This window comes from Chaetodon auriga, chromosome 7 (assembly GCF_051107435.1).
Source record: "Chaetodon auriga isolate fChaAug3 chromosome 7, fChaAug3.hap1, whole genome shotgun sequence".
Lineage (NCBI taxonomy): Eukaryota > Metazoa > Chordata > Actinopteri > Chaetodontiformes > Chaetodontidae > Chaetodon > Chaetodon auriga.
Window position 1 is genome coordinate 17402619 of NC_135080.1, and position 17155 is coordinate 17419773.

Here is a 17155-nt window from a genome sequence, read left to right on the forward strand (position 1 = left end):
CATAGAGTTTCTTTTTGCCAGTGGTGAGTGACCATGGTTTAAGGACAATAATATACTCTCTCCTGAGAAAGAGTGAAAATAAGGTGCATTATTTTACTATCCCAGGACAGTTTGTCATTGACTGGCACTTACATAGTCTGTCTAACATGGTGACAACTGCAGCTTCACAGTGCTCCTGTCATCACATGCTTGTCCACTCAAATATGCTTGTGTGTTGTCACATGCCGTCTGCGTGGATAAACGGCTTCACATGCACTCAGAGCAACCACAAGGCAGAGCATGCCGTTATTCATTACCTTGAAATAAAATGTGTAATGCGTGCGTCATGACCCTTTCCTGAAGATCTTTTGGAGGACAGATTTCTATTCAAAAGTCGTGAGATGACCTAAAAGACTTTAGATCCAGTGTTCCCTTAATTGTGATTTTACTGGATTTTTATTGTTAATTTGGATATTCAGAGTGACATACTAGCACCTGAAAGTCACAAGTCACCCTTCAGTGTCTCACTGCTCTGAATCAAGATTTAACTGTGAATGATGTCCCAGACAATAATAACATGTAAGGATTATTTTGGATGTCTTTATAGAATAGTCAGTTATCACCATGGCTCCACATTTACATATCATTACAAGACAATACTGAGAGATGAAAAGGCATACTCCAAACAACGTCTTGGTTATAAATAAATAAATAAATACATTCTTTAATGAAAGAAGGTCTTTTCCCAGGATTGATACATATCATTTCTGTATTAAGTATCCTCAGTTACATGACATTTGTCATGTCCATCACGTTTGACAGGGAAGTCAAACTGATACTATTGTCTTCAGTTTACAATCTCAGATATCTGCTATCACTCTGGGAGAAATGTGAGTTCTTTGTGTTAGTTTGGAGAACAAAATTGTGTAAAACTCTTTATGATTAAAAAAACAAGGCATGATTAAAGTCATATAGACTTTAAATAAGAATAAAGAATTAATAGATGAATATTTAATTATATTACACTTAATTCTAATATATTTCAGCCAATACTAACAGTTCAAATTGCCATTTGCCTGCCTGATTGTCTACCTGTCTGTCTCTTGTATCTAGTGACAATGAAACTTGATCACTGCATTGCTTATTGTTTTAAATGCTCTGTCTCAGTTTTGATTGTCATGTGAATGTAGCACAACATGGCAATGAAAGGATGCAGTGTACCTCAGTGTCAGTGTCAATAGCCTCAATTGTTGTGAGGACATGTGAGTTGTAAGGACATTCTTGTCCAGTCTTGAAAGTGATTTCAAGCTCGAATTTCATAGTTTGGTCTTGAAAGTGCACTTGGTTGAATTTACCTTTTCGCAGTATTCAATTGTTACTCCAATAGCAGTTTGTAGTTTTTATTTTTATTTTTGTAAAGTGTCCTTGTAACATTCATTACATGATTATTTTAGTTTTGTTCCCTGTGTGACACACTGTGTATTTGCATCGAAGCGGAACTCCATTCCGTCGTTTTTTGACACGTCAGCTGTCGGTGCCGGACACAATTAGACGTTGCACACGCCGCACTTCCTGGTTCTGCTGTGTTGATGTTCACCGATGTAATCTCTTTTAAGTCAAACGGTATTCCTTTTTTTTTAATGTTTCATTCCTTTAGTAAGATGGCACCAATTTTCCATTGAATGGTTGTAGAATGAAATCGATTTCCCGCTGATTGGCTCTGTATTTCAGCCGTTTGTGATCATTTTGTTTGATTTGGCATGCTGTCATCAGCAGGTATGCATGAATTCATCTACTGCTTCTGTGATTTCACTTTTCGTTTTCACCTCATGCATGTCCTTTGTATGTCTTTATATTTATCCTCATTAATCTGCTGGAAAAAACATTGTTTGTGATCGTTTTGTATGTTGTCCTTTATTTGTCGTCTAACGCAACAGCTGGTCATTTAAAAGGTGACAGCCGCTAACTTGAGACACTCTCTGATTTATCTGCTCCATAATTAGCCTTAATTACGTACTGACGGTGACTCATGTGCTGCGGGCCAAGCAGTGAGTGTGGACACATTGCATTAGTTTGTGACTTCTTCCACACAGTGGACAGTACGATTGTCTCATTCCCTGTGACCAATAAAGCTCTATAATATATCCATACACTTCATCTTAAATTGACATAATCCTCGACTTTTTTTTTTTTTTTTTTTTCTTTGTGGTCCCCTCACCTTTCACCGCAATAATGACTGATGGTGACAATGTTTTATTTCTTTCCAAAGTCAAATGTCTGCCTGTATGTGCTGTTTTCCTCCTGCCGTGCAGTGTGTGCACAGTCTGCACTGTACATAGTGAAGGAAAATTTCCAAAAGACAAACAGCTACCTCAACGTTCCAGATGATTGCAGACATTCACAGTAGCTTCAAGACCTGTCAGTTTAGCTGTTACAGTCCTTCTTGCTCATATTTTTCTGCAGATCTGCTGAGGGCACAGCAGCTTTGATGCCCACTGCTCCAACATGGAGCACTCAGATTTGATCACACACAAGAACGGGCGGCAGAGGAAGCTGGCGGGTGCCCACCTCTCACCTGACAACGTGAGGGACATGGACAGGGGAGAGACGAGCTCCTCTGAACCAGAAATGGAAGATGAAGCAGAAAGTCTGGTCAGAGGGTCGGACTCTGAGGACAGGAGGCACAGGGCTCGGCCTGGGATCCGTGGCGAGTTGGGGAACGTGCTGCTTCTTCTGTTCCTCTACGTGCTGCAGGGGATTCCTCTGGGACTGGCTGGTAGCATCCCTCTGATCTTACAGAGTCAGGGCGTCAACTACAAAGACCAAGCCTTCTTCAGCTTTGTCTTCTGGCCTTTCAGTCTCAAGCTTCTCTGGGCCCCACTGGTGGATGCTCTATACTTCAGCAGGTTTGGTAGAAGGTAAGAAGCACGTGTATGCTGTTGATGTTGATGGTTTCACCTGTGTGGATTATTTCTTGCTGCCCTGTGTGTCTTTAACTTCTTCGCCACCCCACCCTCCCACCTGATTCTGCAGAAAGTCATGGCTGGTGCCGACACAGTACCTGCTGGGCCTCTTCATGCTCTACCTTTCGCAGACGGTCAACTCACTGCTGCAGAGTGAGGGAGGACCCAAAGTTTTAACACTCACTGCAGTCTTCTTCATGCTTGCCTTCCTGGCAGCCACGCAGGTAGGCAATCATAAAAATACGCAGGAAGACAAATACATTCAAGTGGATAGTTTCTCTCCCGTTCTTCAATGCTTGTACCTTCTCTGCCTCTCAGGACATTGCTGTGGATGGCTGGGCCCTGACCATGTTATCCAGAGAAAATGTGGGCTATGCTTCGACATGCAACTCTGTGGGCCAGACGGCTGGTTACTTCCTGGGGAATGTGCTCTTCCTGGCTCTGGAGTCTGCAGACTTCTGCAACAAATACCTCAGAATAGAGCCCAAGGACACAGGCATCGTCACCTTGTCAGGTATTACCAACCCCCAACCTAATGAATGAACAAGACAGCCTTCCAAAGTGCGTTTTCTAATGCTTCCTGTTCTTCCGCTGCAGACTTCTTGTTCTTTTGGGGAATGGTGTTCCTGGTTTCCACGACATTGGTGGCCATCATAAAAAGGGAAAACGAGCATGGCAAAGGAAAGAGGAAAGTCCGTGAGGAGACACAGGGTGTCATGGACACTTACAAGCTGCTGTTCTCCATCATTAAGATGCCCACAGTCTTCACCTTTTGTGTCCTGCTTCTCACTGCTAAGGTATTCGACCGTTAATGTTTGGTTTACCACTGAAATATAACCTTGAAAGTCTTATTTAATTAATATTGACTGTGAATTGAAGAGCTCTGTGTGTGTTTCAGATTGGCTTCTCTGCAGCGGATGCGGTGACAGGTCTGAAGCTGGTGGAGGCAGGAGTTCCTAAGGAGCAGCTGGCATTGCTGGCAGTGCCCATGGTGCCTCTGCAGATCCTGCTGCCTCTGATCATCAGCAAATACACAGCAGGGGCCAGACCACTGGACGTCTTCTACAAGGCTTTCCCTTTCAGGTTGTAACACACACACAGGCACACACAGAGGCACACAAACCTATGCACACACACTCAATAAACTAAATGCTAACAGTTGTCCTGTGGTGGCAGGTTGCTCATAGGACTGGAGTACGCTCTGCTGGTGTGGTGGACCCCCAGTGTAAAACACGAAGGAGGCTTCCCTGTTTACTACTACACCATCGTGCTGCTTAGCTACGCAGTGCATCAGGTTTGGTATTTCTATTGCTCTCTTTAATCTTGGGTTTCTCCTCTTTTCCTGCTCCTAGCCCAGTCGTTATCATAGTTTTTGCTAGTGACAAGGTCTCAGCAACACACAGTGAGGATGTGTGGGATGTTAATGTAAACCAGGTGAAATCAGTTAAAATTATTAGGATTGAGCATAATTTGTAATTCTTTAGTCAGGCTAGCAGCATGGCCCGAGGGATGGTAATGTCAGGTGTATGATCAAAAACCAAAACTAAGGAAATTCCCATCAGCCTCCACTGTACTTTGTGTTTAGTGCTAATTAGCAAATGCTAAACTAAGTTGGTGAACATGGTATAAACATTATACCTGCTTAACATCAGCATGTAAGTGTTGTCTTTGTGAGCATATTAGCATGCTGATATCTGCATTTAGCTCAAAGCACGGCCTCACAAAAATGAAAATGATCTGTCAACAGGGATGTTCATAGATTAGTGAGTTGTTGAGAAATGTATGTTTTACCGGCCCATAAAGGCCAACAAGTGCGAACGCGACTGGTTTTTTTCCTGATGACCTTGTGTCATTTCCTGTCTCTGCCTCCAGATGTCACTGTGCAACAGAATAAAATCTAAAATGTCAGGGAAATATTTACCTTATTTATTTATTTATCAGGGAGCTTTTGTTTTCATCCCTGTTAATTTATCTTTCAATAGGATATGAAAGCCATTTTGTTCTTGTTTTAGGAATAACTGGTTAAGTACGTTCTTTTTCAGGACGTTGGATTTTTGTCATCAGGTCATAACGATCACAACATCAATAATTAATGAGAACAGAACGACGCCTATAAATGTCACAGTATGTCTGAGAATCGCTCACCTTGAGCAAATGTTCCCCACGTTGCTTTTCCAGGTGGCGTTGTACAGCATGTACGTGGCCTGCATGGCCTTCCATGCCAAAGTGAGCGACCCCCTGATCGGCGGGACCTACATGACCCTGCTGAACACGGTCACAAACCTCGGTGGAAACTGGCCCTCCACTGTGGCTCTGTGGATGGTGGACCCACTGACCTCGAAGGAGTGCCAGGGAGCCGTCGGGCAGAGCTGTGGCTCTCCAGAGGAGGCAGGGGTGAGTAACCAGTGAGGGGAAATATGCATGTAACTGCCTCAACTTGATGAACGGCACTTTGTGAAATAGTCAACAGAATTTCATCTCAAGGATTCGCGGACATGGACGTGAATTTTTCATGACCCTCAGCATGACTTTCAAACTGATGTGGTTCAGTTGGAGGTGTCTTTCGTGGCTGCAATATTCAGGGTTCAGGGTTAGCAATAATTAATATGCAATGTCCGGTTAGACTTTCAATATAAAGCTCGCCGAGAAACATTTCAGGTGACAGTCGCACTTTTGTGAAGTTTAGGCACCAAATCTGCTTGGTTAGGTTTAGGAGCAGATCATGGTTTGGGTTAAAATAATTGCTTCCTTGAAACAAACAAAGATGACTGTTGATGATGAAAATGGTGCTGAGAGTCGTGAAAAACATGGAACATCATTTCTCTCAATCCAGTAGATTTCATATTTCAGGAGCTGTCCCGATTCTGGGAAATGTAAATTGACAATTCTTCTTCTGTTTCCATCCACAGCTGTGCATCAAGGAGGGCGGCGCCTGTGTGACAACACTGGACGGCTACTACGTGGAGTCAGTGGTGTGTGTCGTGATTGGCTTAGCTTGGTGGGTGTGGTTAGGGAAGAAAATGAGGCGGCTGCAGGACCAGAGCCCTGCTGCATGGAGGTGCAACGGGAGTCAGTGATGACACTCTCATCATCAGAACCACAGACTTTTTTTTTTTTTTTTTTTTTCACCTCTGCATACTCTACTCCAACAACGACTGAATGGTGGACACACTGTAACTCCAGTCACATCCGTCTGGTTTAGTCCCTCTGGTCCTGCTCGGTCCACTATGTTCAGAAAACACTCCCACCTCTGTCACCTCGAAGCACATAAATCTGATGAAAGTCGCCGTCGTCTCTCTGGAGGTAAAAGTCCCTCTCATCATTATTTGTGCTAACAGTAACAGGACCCCGACAATGGAAACGACCGTTCAGACTAGCTTTGTTTTTGTTTCGTTTTTTTTTGTTCTGAAACTATAATCTGCTGCTCAAAACAGCCAAACCAAACCAGAGCTGGGTCAAAGAGTGCGTTCAGGTAACTTTCTGGGTTTGTTCTAACCTGCTTGGATATCCAGATTGTTGGGTTGACTGTGCGTGAAGTACAAGTAAAGCAGTTCTGTGCAGTTCTTCCTTATGCCCCAAATAGCTTTAGTAAACTCAGCACTTCACACTGACGTGTTTGCCTTCTTGGCCGGTCACCATTTAATGCACGCTGAAAGGATCCATAAGGGAAGAGACTGTGTGCACTTGTGTGGTTACAGTTTCCTATTTGTCCCAAACTGTCTGATGCTGTTCAGCTCGACCCATCTGTTAATCCAAGTGAGTTAAGGCCAGTGTGAAGAATATTGCTGTTCATTGCATTTCATTGCCTTTTGACTAAGATCTGAACCAATGTTTTTTTTTTTTTAGTATTTAAATATATCGTTTTCCTCTAAGTGATGTGTGCCTTGTTTAGTTTCTCAAAGTCTATAGAACAGCAATTCAAAGCCAACCTTGTTTGAGCTGTAGTGAAATAATCAAGGCAGGGAATATCACAGTAACTTGAAGATAGAGTAATACTGTTTTCGAGAACATAATGTAGTTTTGGTAGATTACTGCTTTCACTACTTCAGTTATTTCTGTTTTTTTTTACATGTTCAAGCACACATTCCTCATGGAGGTTTTAATTTGCATAGTGATTCATGCAAATATATAACCGATACCGATCGTTAAATGAGCTGAGATGTCTAAAATATCCTGAAATCTAATCAGTTTTACCCATTAAAGCACCAAGTCAAATCTTTAATAGCAGTTTTAGACAGTGCAGCTTCTAACTGTCCAGGTTGGCAAATGGTTTTTGCGAAGGTGTTTTGTTTATGTAAGGTATTTCCAGGAGTCTGAATTCAACACGTTTCGCAGTATAGAGTGAGACATCAACACCAGCGTGAAAGGTATGCAAGTGTAAACATACAGCCAATTTCTCGGCCCAGAAACAGTTCAGATCCCAGACCAGCAGCCGCGGTGAGAAACTTGGCTGGTTTCTATTTTGCATATTGTACATGGAACTGAAAGTTACAGTATTTTCTCTGAATGTCCCCCCTGCTCTGTCAAATGTCAAATATTGAAGTGCACAATCAGGGTTCATGTCAGGATTCAACAGGATGAGACTCATTTTTAACTCATTTGGCAAAGTTTGTGTTTTCTTCTAGTTTGTCAGCCACATGTGAAAGGTCAGAAATGTTTGGAGTACTATGATGTGGTAGTTTTTTCCTTTTTTTGGCCTTTGATTCCTCTGAAAGTCCTACATAGTCGATCACAATTTCTGCCAGTATGTCATTGTAGTACGATGACCCTTCATTCTGAAAGCCTTTTTTACATCAACTACGTTTGTTTTGGTTTTTTTTGTTTCGTTTTTTTTGACGTTTGGGCCTGTCTTCATTTCAGTGTGGTCATTTTTAGATTTTTAGATTTTAGATTGGGGTTTCATATCACTTGATTTTGTTTGCTAAAGTGACTTTTAGGTGGTGGTCAACTGTAATTTCAGCTACAGATAATTCAATATTTTTAAATTTATTTCACGTTACCTCATAACCCGTTGATTTTTTTTTAATGAAAGTTTCTTTTTTCTTTTACTTTGCACCACTTTTGTTTCCAATGGGTCCAAATCTCCAATCACACAAAGGCAAAGTATAGCTCGAGGTGATGGTGTCGTGCTGAATTTAAATATGCTAGCAGCGGTGCTCTACAATATTCTGAGGGTAAACTTTGACGTTCACACAATGCAACGCTGATGAGATCTGAAACAAATCCCATTTAATAAAAAAAAAAGCACACTTGTGAGGTGTCCAGTTGTTTTTCCTGAATACAGACGATTGCACACAAGACACAATGTGTTTTTTTACATTTTATTATAATTTTCCTTGCTTTTCAGGATTTCTAAAATTTCCCTCCTAAACAAGTGAACGCTGATGCACGAGGCTGTAAATGTTGCCCCCAGTTCTTTTTTTTTTTTTTTTGAGCATTAAACCCCCAAACTGCAGCCAGAGTCCAGATCAACTGGTGCCACAGTCTCGAATGTGAATTCTCTTGAGGGGTCAGATGGGGTCTGACTTCCTGTCACCGCTGAGGCCCACAGTCTCTTGGGGGGCCAGAATGGGGTCACACAAAGCAGCACCAAGATCAGTTTGATTGGGTTTTTGGGTGGCGATCAAGCTGAATTATGCCTGGTGACGCGTCAGCGAATCCAGTGATACATCCCATGGTGTTGCACGCCTGAAGAGCAGATAATTGAAGTATGGTTCCCACATCAAATAAACCATTTCACAAGTCATCCACAACATCAATGCCGAAAGAATGTAAAGAGTCGACGCGTTTTTTGTCTTGTTTAATTTAGGCTCTCTGATTCATCGCTGATGTATAGCACAGTTAATGCATCCACTTTGTAAAACATCTTAAGACATAAAGCTATATTCATTAATAGCAACTCGTCCGCCGCTCACAATGATCTCTTTGATCTTTTTCATCCAACACCGAGTCAGATCATTTCATTCAGAGCCAGGAAGCATTTTTGTCAAAGAAGAACTGTCAAAACCTCCCAATGGAAGCAATTTCCTCGCTGGCGCTCACTCAAATAGCACAAAGCACTTTGGATGTCATCTCGTACTGCAGGCTGACTGCATTTCAGAGTCGCACACATACGCTCGCATACTGTGACACATTATCGCCTTTGAGTTCCTGGTCGCTCAAAGGCCGCAGCTCCTCAAATGATTTCCAGTCTTACTAGTCCAGTTCAGAAAGGGAGGGTCAGAAGACGAAGGCCGTGAGACCCGAGGTGTCGCAGGAGAAGTGGTGAGATGGTGATGTCGTCGGTAGCACGTTTGTCTGCAGCGCGCTGGAGTCCCAGACTCACACACAAACTCCAGGTTGTGACAGTATATGTAGTGTGAGGATGTGCAATTTTCGGATCTTAATTGTCTCTAACATCCATATCTTTTTGTTTCTTAAAAAAATATCAACAAAAAAAAAAGTCAAGAAATAAACTCTCCTAAAGAGGTGCGGTGGGTCATAGGTTCATACGTAGATGCTCGGGCCGCTTGGCCACGACGGGGTAGGCTTGCTGCTTCATCTGAGCCAGGTTGACCCCGGCAGGCTGACGGATGGGGAGAGGGGCCGAGGCCTCGGAGCTTGTTGTGATGTCCATCTGCTCTGGGGTGGACAGCTCCATGGCCTGGTCCTGAGGTGACTGGAGGACACTCGGTCCTCCGCCAGGGAGGAGGGGGCTCCGGGCCCAGCAGTCCCCCCCTGAGAACTTCACTGGGCTGGAAAGAACAGGAAGAGAGGAGGCGTTTGTAACAGTGACCAACAATTCTCTCTATTCTTGACTGTTGGAACAGTCTAAGCTTCGGGCTTTATCTATGAGCTCAACATTATTGTTGACATGACAACATGTACAATAATATTCTCAGTATGCGGGTTTAATATGCCAGAAGCTGTTGTTGTTGTTTGGGCTGTAGTTGCTCCTATAAAGCAGGCTCTCTGTAACACGAGGGCAGCTGTTCAAAAGAGGCTTTAGTTTTTATGTAATTATCACAAATACGTCTCAGGACTGACATCTTTTTGGCCTCAAGTGGAGTGAAAAGATTCGAGTTGGGAAACAAACTTGAATGAACATGTAAATCAACTTTTTCCAAAAATTGAGAACAACATCACGAGGACTGTCAGCAGTTAAACAAGGACCCACTGTGGGAATTCGGGTCGTACCAGTCGAGTTCGACCAGTGCGTAATCTGACACGTTTACCTCGACCCACCTGCTGCACACGACATACCTGAGAGGTGTTCTCGGGCTGTCCACGATGCGGCGAGGCGAGCGGATTTTTGGCTCAAATGAGAACTTTTCTTTGATGTTTTCCAGGACTGACGGAGCGACGTATGTGAAACCCTGCAAGAACCAAGACATGAGAGAGGAAACAGGGGCGCGGTTGGTGCACGGTCACATCTGAGGGGCAGAGCGAGCACGAGTGAGAGAAATGATGAATTTCTGGGGTCAGAAGCAGCGGTGTGATCCAGATCTAACTGGCCACAGAGGTCCACCTTACATTATTGATGCTACTCTGTGATGCACTGGGAGTATTACAGCAGAGTGTCTTTAAGGGTTTCATGTAGCTTCTACTTCATGCTTGGAAAGGGAGGGTGAGGTGAGGAGTATTTAGTTGGTTGCAGTCTGCAATCTCACCACTGGATGCCACTAATCCCACACACTGCTCCTTTAAATTGTCCAATGGTGGTCCAACAGAAAGGGAGGGTCTTTGCCTCTTTACTAAAAAAAATCAAAGACTTGCCAGACTCAACAAAACAAACCAAAACAGGGGAAATGTAGTCCGAGAGTTTACCAGGAAGGCTTGATTGGCACTCTCGCTGAGAGTCGAGTCATCCGGGCTGTCGACTGGTGTCTGACTGGTGAACTTCGAGTCAAACTGACTCACGTCTTCAGCTGATTGCTGCAAAGAAAGACGAGAGGACAGACACAGGTGAGGAGGGTGACAGCTAACAAGACGTCAGCCTGAAACAAGAGCAGACCTGGGTTCAATTACTCGAACGCATTCAGTTTGTTTAATCTCGGCAGGAACCCAGAATTAAACCACTCCGGTGTCATTACTGTGAACTGACTCACCTGATTTCAACATTATTCAGATTTTCAAATTTCTATAATATTCCGACTTCCTTGTGGTCTGCTGCTCTCACACTCACCAGGAAAGGTTTGAAGGGAGGCTCCACTTTCCGAGCCAGCAGATCCTCCCAGTTGATGTGTCGAAAGAAGGGATGAGCCTATGGGATATCACATGGAAACAGAGTGCTACTGTGTGGACAGAGGGCCTAAAACATAGCTACCCAGTCTGGAAAGACTGAAACAAATTGCCATTCATGCAGCCACAGCTTTTTCCAATGCATAAGAGAGCCTTCAGAGGGTCTGTGGGACAAGGACTCTGCGTATTAGACTCACTGGATGTGCAAAATTGTGCTTCCTGAACAAAGCTAAAGTCTCTGTAGCTATGCAGGCGGTGTGTTTTTAGAAATAATCTACATAAGCAAGCCGTCCATATTGAGGCACTGGGATTTTGGCGTGAGCAGCATTTTGCTGCTCGTGTGTGCGACTGCGTTTCGACTGTGTCGTCCAGCCACCCGCACATTCTCACCTGCACCTCTGTGGCGTCTCCCGCTCCCGCTCCCAGTCGTGACGAGGCGTTTCTCTTCAGCAGCTGCGCAACCAGGAGTCAGGTGTCAAAAGAGCACTTACATAACAAGTCCACACTTATTTTGGATAAACACGAGCAGTGTACACGTTAAACAAACAGCATGTACCCGTTTCAGGAGGTCTCTGGCTTCTTGTGTGAGGTAGGGTGGCAGGCTGAGCTTACACTTCAGGATCTTGTCAATGGTCTTTTTGCGGTTTTCACCGGTGAACGGCGGCTACGGCGGGAAAAGAGAGAAAGGAGTTACTCAAACAAAATTATGATTCATATTTCATAAAACTGCATCAATGAGAGTGGAGCTTTTTTATGTTGTAAGCGTTTCACTGACCGCTCCTGTGAGCATGTCGTACATCAGAGCGCCCAGACTCCACCAGTCCACTGCTCTGTTGTGTCCGCTTCTCATCAAGATCTCTGGCGCCCTGCAACGACGAATGAGCCAACGTTAACGAGACGACGGTGAGAAAGAAGGAGAACGAGCGTGCGAGGACGAGAATGAGAGACTTGCATGTATTCGATGGTGCCGCAGAACGTGTGGGTGACTGTGCCGTCGTGGATCGACTCTTTGCACAGCCCGAAGTCTGTCAACTTCACATGGCCTGGAAGGAACAACACATATTCACATGCAGTTATTTACAATCCTCACACCTCTTTGTGACAGATACACAAGAACATGTGCATTAAATCACAACAATGTCGTGTGCATGACATTTTGTTTTAAGGTTTAACAGGTTTTGGGACAAATCGTGCAGGAAAGGTGTGAGTTCATGTCTTCACATGCACACGTGGATACAAACACACCTTGGCTGTTGAGCATGATGTTCTCGGGCTTCAGGTCTCTGTAGATGATGCCCTTCTGGTGCAGGTGGCCCAGAGCCATGGAGATCTCTGCCAGGTAGAAACTAGAGAGAAAAACAAGGAAAACTTTTCAGGCCAAAAAATGATTTCTAATAAGGATCCACCAGTCTGATACCAATAACTATGCAAATGGTATTAGTACACAATATGTTTGTTGTCAGTTTAACCCATCGCTAGGTTCGTTTTATCAGTGAGCTTTGACAGGTAAGAAAGCAGGAAGCACAAACACTGATGCTACAGTTACCTGCAGTTTATTATACCGTGTGCACTGTTGATCAAAATGTGTTTACGGTGTCGAGAGATGGAATGTTAAACACCTGGCATCTAATCAGAAAAGAGTATTTCCCACTATGATTTCCTGACAGATGATACGGACATACATCTGTGAAGATTCATTCATCCAGCTCATTGTACTTCTAAGTGCTTGTAAAAGGCATCTGGATGTAGTTGAGGTTTGAACCTCGAGCAAGTCCAGTCGCCTTTTAAAGCACTTAGAAGATGATGCTGACAGTCTGCCAAGATGCATCCCTGTTTGATAAGATATGATCATCAACACACTCACCAGGCCGTGTCTTCCATGAAGATGCCCTCCCTCTCCAGCTGCATGAACAGCTCTCCTCCTGAACAGGTGAACACACGTTGTACCATTAACATGACACACACAACACACGTACATTCCTCCCATCTGCATAGGGTGTGTGTGGATTATCTTGTACTGACCACTCAGGTACTCCAGGATGAGATACAGCTTTCCTCCCGTCTGGAAGGCGTAGATGAGATCAACAATGAAGGGATGCTTCACTTCCTCCAGGATGTTCCTCTCTGCCTTGGTATGGGCCGTGTCCTTGGCGTTGCGTACAATCATAGCCTTTCGCCCCCGCCCCGAAGAAGCATATGAACATTAGTCAGAAGGCAGATAAAGACGAGTCGCTGACAGTGCAGAAATACTGGCCATGTTCTGATCACTGCCTTACAAGCTGCTCGCCTGCTCGACTAATAGAGAGGTGGGAGGTGAGGGCTGAGCTGAGCATATCAGGCAACTACGACGCTGACATGGAGGAGTGACATTCCTTAATTATTGCTACTCAACTTTAATGAATAAATAAAGTGTAACAAGCCAGTTATACTTTGACAGTCACTGTCTTTAATTACGACTCATCCGCTCTACAATGAAAACTGCTTTAAAATATAAACATGTGAACTATAGTTCTGTGGAGACTCATGACGTTGACCGCACTGTGGTGGTTTTATACGAGCACAGCTGGTGCCTTCGGTTCCTCTCCGCACTCTTCCCTTTCCTCTCCACTGCACCTGCTTCTGTTTATGTTTGCTAACCACTTCTGTGAGAAAGCTAAAGCCTGCCTGTCAGCAACAATGTTGTCTCAGCTTTGAGCGTCAGAACTACGACAACAGACGGAGCTCCAACAGGCAGGCCGAGGCTGTGATGAGCCCTTTGATTTGAACGGTGCAGGATCAGCTTGCTGCAGAGAAGTCTTTCTTGACCTCACTTTTTGTTGAGATTAGGGACTTTGCTTCGTATTCTGAATGTTCAGCCCCTTCTCGCTCACAAACGGGGCTTTCGTTCACTTTTCTGGAGGACCAAAAGTAACTAACTGTCAACCGCTACTGCAAAGCTACTGTGCTACTGGCCTGTACTTCTGTTGCATAACCTGGCCCTGTGTTTATCAAGCATCTCAGAATCACTGCAGTTCAACCTCAGAGTCAGACTTAAGTTATTCATGAGGCTTCCTGCGCATGCACACACAATCAACACACTCCAAACACAGTTATTAGAAAATAGAAATAATGTGAAGCAGAAAAATCAAGATGAATTAAGAATACAGTACTCTGTCATTTGTATTACAAGCTGGTTGCACACCAGAAAGACTCAGGTTAAATAATGTCAACCTCAGTGATTAAGTCCAACACCTTGCAGGTATTACTAGATATTCTTGTTTTTAAGAGTAAATTGCAATAACATTTCAATCTTTCCTGCAGTGGGCCTGTTTTTGGAGACAGAATGTTTTACTCCATTAAAAACGTCTTCATGTAAACCAAATGTTCAACGTGCAGCTTCTTCTCTGTATGTTGCATATTTGTCTTATCACTGTTCTCTTGCTGGGAGCTCCGAACAGGTTCGGGCAGCTCTCTGGGAAAGACATGACTAATGTCCTCGGTTCAGATAGCCGATAAGGTGCTTTCACTCGGAAGCCTAAATGCAGGAATATGTCACTATGACAATTTTAGGCAAGTCAGGACTGATTTCATGCTCTGAGATGCTTCAAAAACACGGGCTCTGGCCTACAGGCCTCCATCAAAGCCATGCCGCATGTAAACGCTGCCACTTTGAAGCTTAACGGCTGAGAGGACTGCTTGAAATCCTGCAGGTCTTCAACGTGTCACTGGGGTCATTTGTGCCAATCAGGCAGAAGCAGTGTGAACATGGAGCAGATTCTAATGGGCTGAGGCAGAGAGTTTTAGGTGCCAAGGCTGCAGCAGCGCGGCGCAGATGGCAATCTACCAACTAGCAGTGAAATCTTACCCCACCACTGGCTTCAAGGACAGCCAATATTTGCAGACAGAAGCACCGTTATGTTTATTTGTAATAATAAGCATGCAAATACATTAATAGGATACAGATTGAGAGCAACTGTGCATCGCTCTCATCACTATTTCGGCACCGATGAGGGGGGGGAAAAAGTACCTTTTTTAAAACTTTCATGGCAAATATTTTGCCAGCTGCAGCTCCAACAACTTTTCTGACTTGGAAAACCTGCACAGACGGGAAAGGAATAAACACGTTTTAAAATAATCACATCAACAGCTGACAGAATCCAAATAATGCAGTTCTTTGCATTATAGAGGGGAAACAACCCAAAGTGTGTACTTGTGGGAGTGCGTGCGTGTGAAGTGTACTTTCTCGTGTACTTTCTGCTCTGTTGCTGCTTCTTGGGCACCACAAATACCTTTCCATAACCGCCTTTCCCCAAGACGCGCAGCAGCTCAAAGCACTCTGGTCTGATGTTCTCCGTGCCCTGATTGACGTTGTCCTCCGATATCTCAATCTTCTCACAGTCGTCCATGTTGCTGCAGAGACAACATTTCGCGCGTCGTGTTGCTGTTTTTCACACATTCAAATGGCAGAAACATACAGGAACACAGGCACACGTTGAATACTTACAACTCGAATCCACTGCATTGGTCCATGATATCATTGAGTTGAGCCTGGAAAGAGAAGCAGAGAGTGCAACATAATCCTGAGTCACTGAGTAATAAAGAAATGTACTTTGGATGACATCATATAGGCAACTAATGAAATAGCTAGAACTGTTTGCATTCAGATCTGCAGCGATTAATGGATTGGCAAAAATATTCTGAAAATCAATGAATCATATTTCCAGCACAAATACCAAACATTTACTTGTTCCAGATCCTACAATTTGGGGATTTTCTGCTTTTTTCTGTTTTGCTATCACTATAAATGCAATATTTTGGGCTTCTTGACTCCCAAACAAACCAAAACTTTGAATCACCATTTCACAGACCAAACAGCGAATCAATCCATGGAGAAATTAACTGCAAATTAAATTGATAATGAAAATAATCATTATTTTTAGACCAACTTGCATCATATCCAACTGTGCAATCATCTTAGCCAACATATCTGCCTGTTTACAAAAGCTTCATACTCACACAGGAGCTGAGATGTGACACTGACAAACAAGAGCTGCAGCTGCAGTGATGAAACAGTTGCCCAATCCATGATACATGAACAGCAACATGGTGCAAGATGTTTAACTAAAGCTGTGTATCCTCATGAAACACATGTAACAGATAATTACTGTACTTTGTACTGCCTGTGTCTCATATTCAGTCACTGTACTGCTCCTGTAATAGCAGGTTACTGTAGCATGCTTTGTTATGATAAGACACCCAGAGTGAGACACGTGCATGAAGCAGTATTTACACATCATTAAAGTGACGGTGAGTCTGTTACATGAACACTGTCAATAAGTCGCGGTGTTGTGCTGTTGTGTGAACAGAAACACTCAGACAGCAGCTTTGACGTGAACTCCTCACAGTCTCACTCTGTCACGGTCTGCCAAAATAAACTGTTGCACACCGAGCCACATTTATCACTGCAGCACCTTCAGCTAAGTCAGGCTTTGCTCGCACAGCTCCAACATGACAGCGGTGGCTTTCAAACGTGACATCGTCAACAACGGATACATTTCATCGGGAGCTGTCGCTCCGGGTAAAATAAAGGCAGAACAGGTGACAGCTCTGTCACGATCGCTGTCAGGTACCGAGCTAGCATTAGCCTCCGATAACCCTGCTTGACAAGGCCTGAGAGCTCCGGCTGCAGGAGCAGGCCTGCGGTGGCTGGCAGGCTACCAAGCTAACAGCTAGCTGCTGTGCACGAAGAGTTTCTGCTGTGACAACTCTCGCGTTCACGTTCAGCGTCTTCCATTAAAGTACCTCCTCGTTCTCATCGTCGGAGACATTTTCCTCCGGCTGGTCCAAGTCAATGTCAAACACTCCAGCCATTGCAGCGCTTCGCTCGGTTCGCTCTGTCACAGACCGCAAGAATAGCAGGCGTCCCCCCACCTCATGGACACACACACACCGCCGCCATAACCGGCTACTACACTGAGCATGCGCACTGCAACACTGAACAAAAGGGGCGGTAA

General features: G+C 44.2%; 2 protein-coding genes across 3 annotated transcripts; one reads left to right on the top strand and one right to left on the bottom strand.

The window, feature by feature from the left end:
• The first annotated feature begins 1528 nt into the window (after positions 1–1528).
• slc33a1 (solute carrier family 33 member 1) lies at positions 1529–8176 on the top strand. 2 transcript variants are annotated; one of them, XM_076734928.1, is made up of 9 exons: positions 1529–1602; positions 2443–2897; positions 3013–3166; positions 3261–3456; positions 3540–3739; positions 3841–4025; positions 4119–4236; positions 5121–5336; positions 5852–8176. In XM_076734928.1, exons 2-9 carry the CDS (start codon positions 2485–2487, stop codon positions 6017–6019), a joined length of 1650 nt encoding a protein of 549 aa, XP_076591043.1. In that variant the 5' UTR covers positions 1529–1602; positions 2443–2484; the 3' UTR covers positions 6020–8176. The 2 variants fall into 2 exon arrangements, with proteins under 2 accessions (XP_076591043.1, XP_076591044.1); XM_076734929.1 differs by lacking the exon at positions 1529–1602 and adding an exon at positions 1640–1755.
• Positions 8177–8249: 73 nt separating this feature from the next.
• Positions 8250–17110, bottom strand: rps6kb1b (ribosomal protein S6 kinase b, polypeptide 1b). Its single transcript, XM_076734930.1, has 15 exons — positions 16944–17110; positions 15646–15689; positions 15431–15551; positions 15169–15237; positions 13185–13332; positions 13027–13084; positions 12408–12508; positions 12115–12205; positions 11938–12028; positions 11719–11826; positions 11553–11615; positions 11107–11184; positions 10749–10856; positions 10185–10297; positions 8250–9676 (listed from the first exon to the last, which is right to left on the bottom strand). The coding sequence occupies exons 1-15, from the start codon at positions 17010–17012 to the stop codon at positions 9421–9423; spliced, it is 1518 nt and encodes a 505-aa protein (XP_076591045.1). The 5' UTR covers positions 17013–17110; the 3' UTR covers positions 8250–9420.
• Positions 17111–17155: the final 45 nt, after the last annotated feature.

Coding starts and splice junctions, on each gene's coding strand:
- slc33a1 (XM_076734928.1), top strand. CDS start 2,485: ATGGAGCACTCAGATTTGATCACACACAAGAACGGGCGGCAGAGGAAG. Junction 3,740..3,840: donor TCCTGCTTCTCACTGCTAAG/GTATTCGACCGT, acceptor TGTGTGTTTCAG/ATTGGCTTCTCTGCAGCGGA. Junction 5,337..5,851: donor GCTCTCCAGAGGAGGCAGGG/GTGAGTAACCAG, acceptor TTCCATCCACAG/CTGTGCATCAAGGAGGGCGG.
- rps6kb1b (XM_076734930.1), bottom strand. CDS start 17,012: ATGGCTGGAGTGTTTGACATTGACTTGGACCAGCCGGAGGAAAATGTC. Junction 15,690..16,943: donor CCGACGATGAGAACGAGGAG/GTACTTTAATGG, acceptor TTCTCTTTCCAG/GCTCAACTCAATGATATCAT. Junction 12,206..12,407: donor CATCATGCTCAACAGCCAAG/GTGTGTTTGTAT, acceptor TGTTCCTTCCAG/GCCATGTGAAGTTGACAGAC.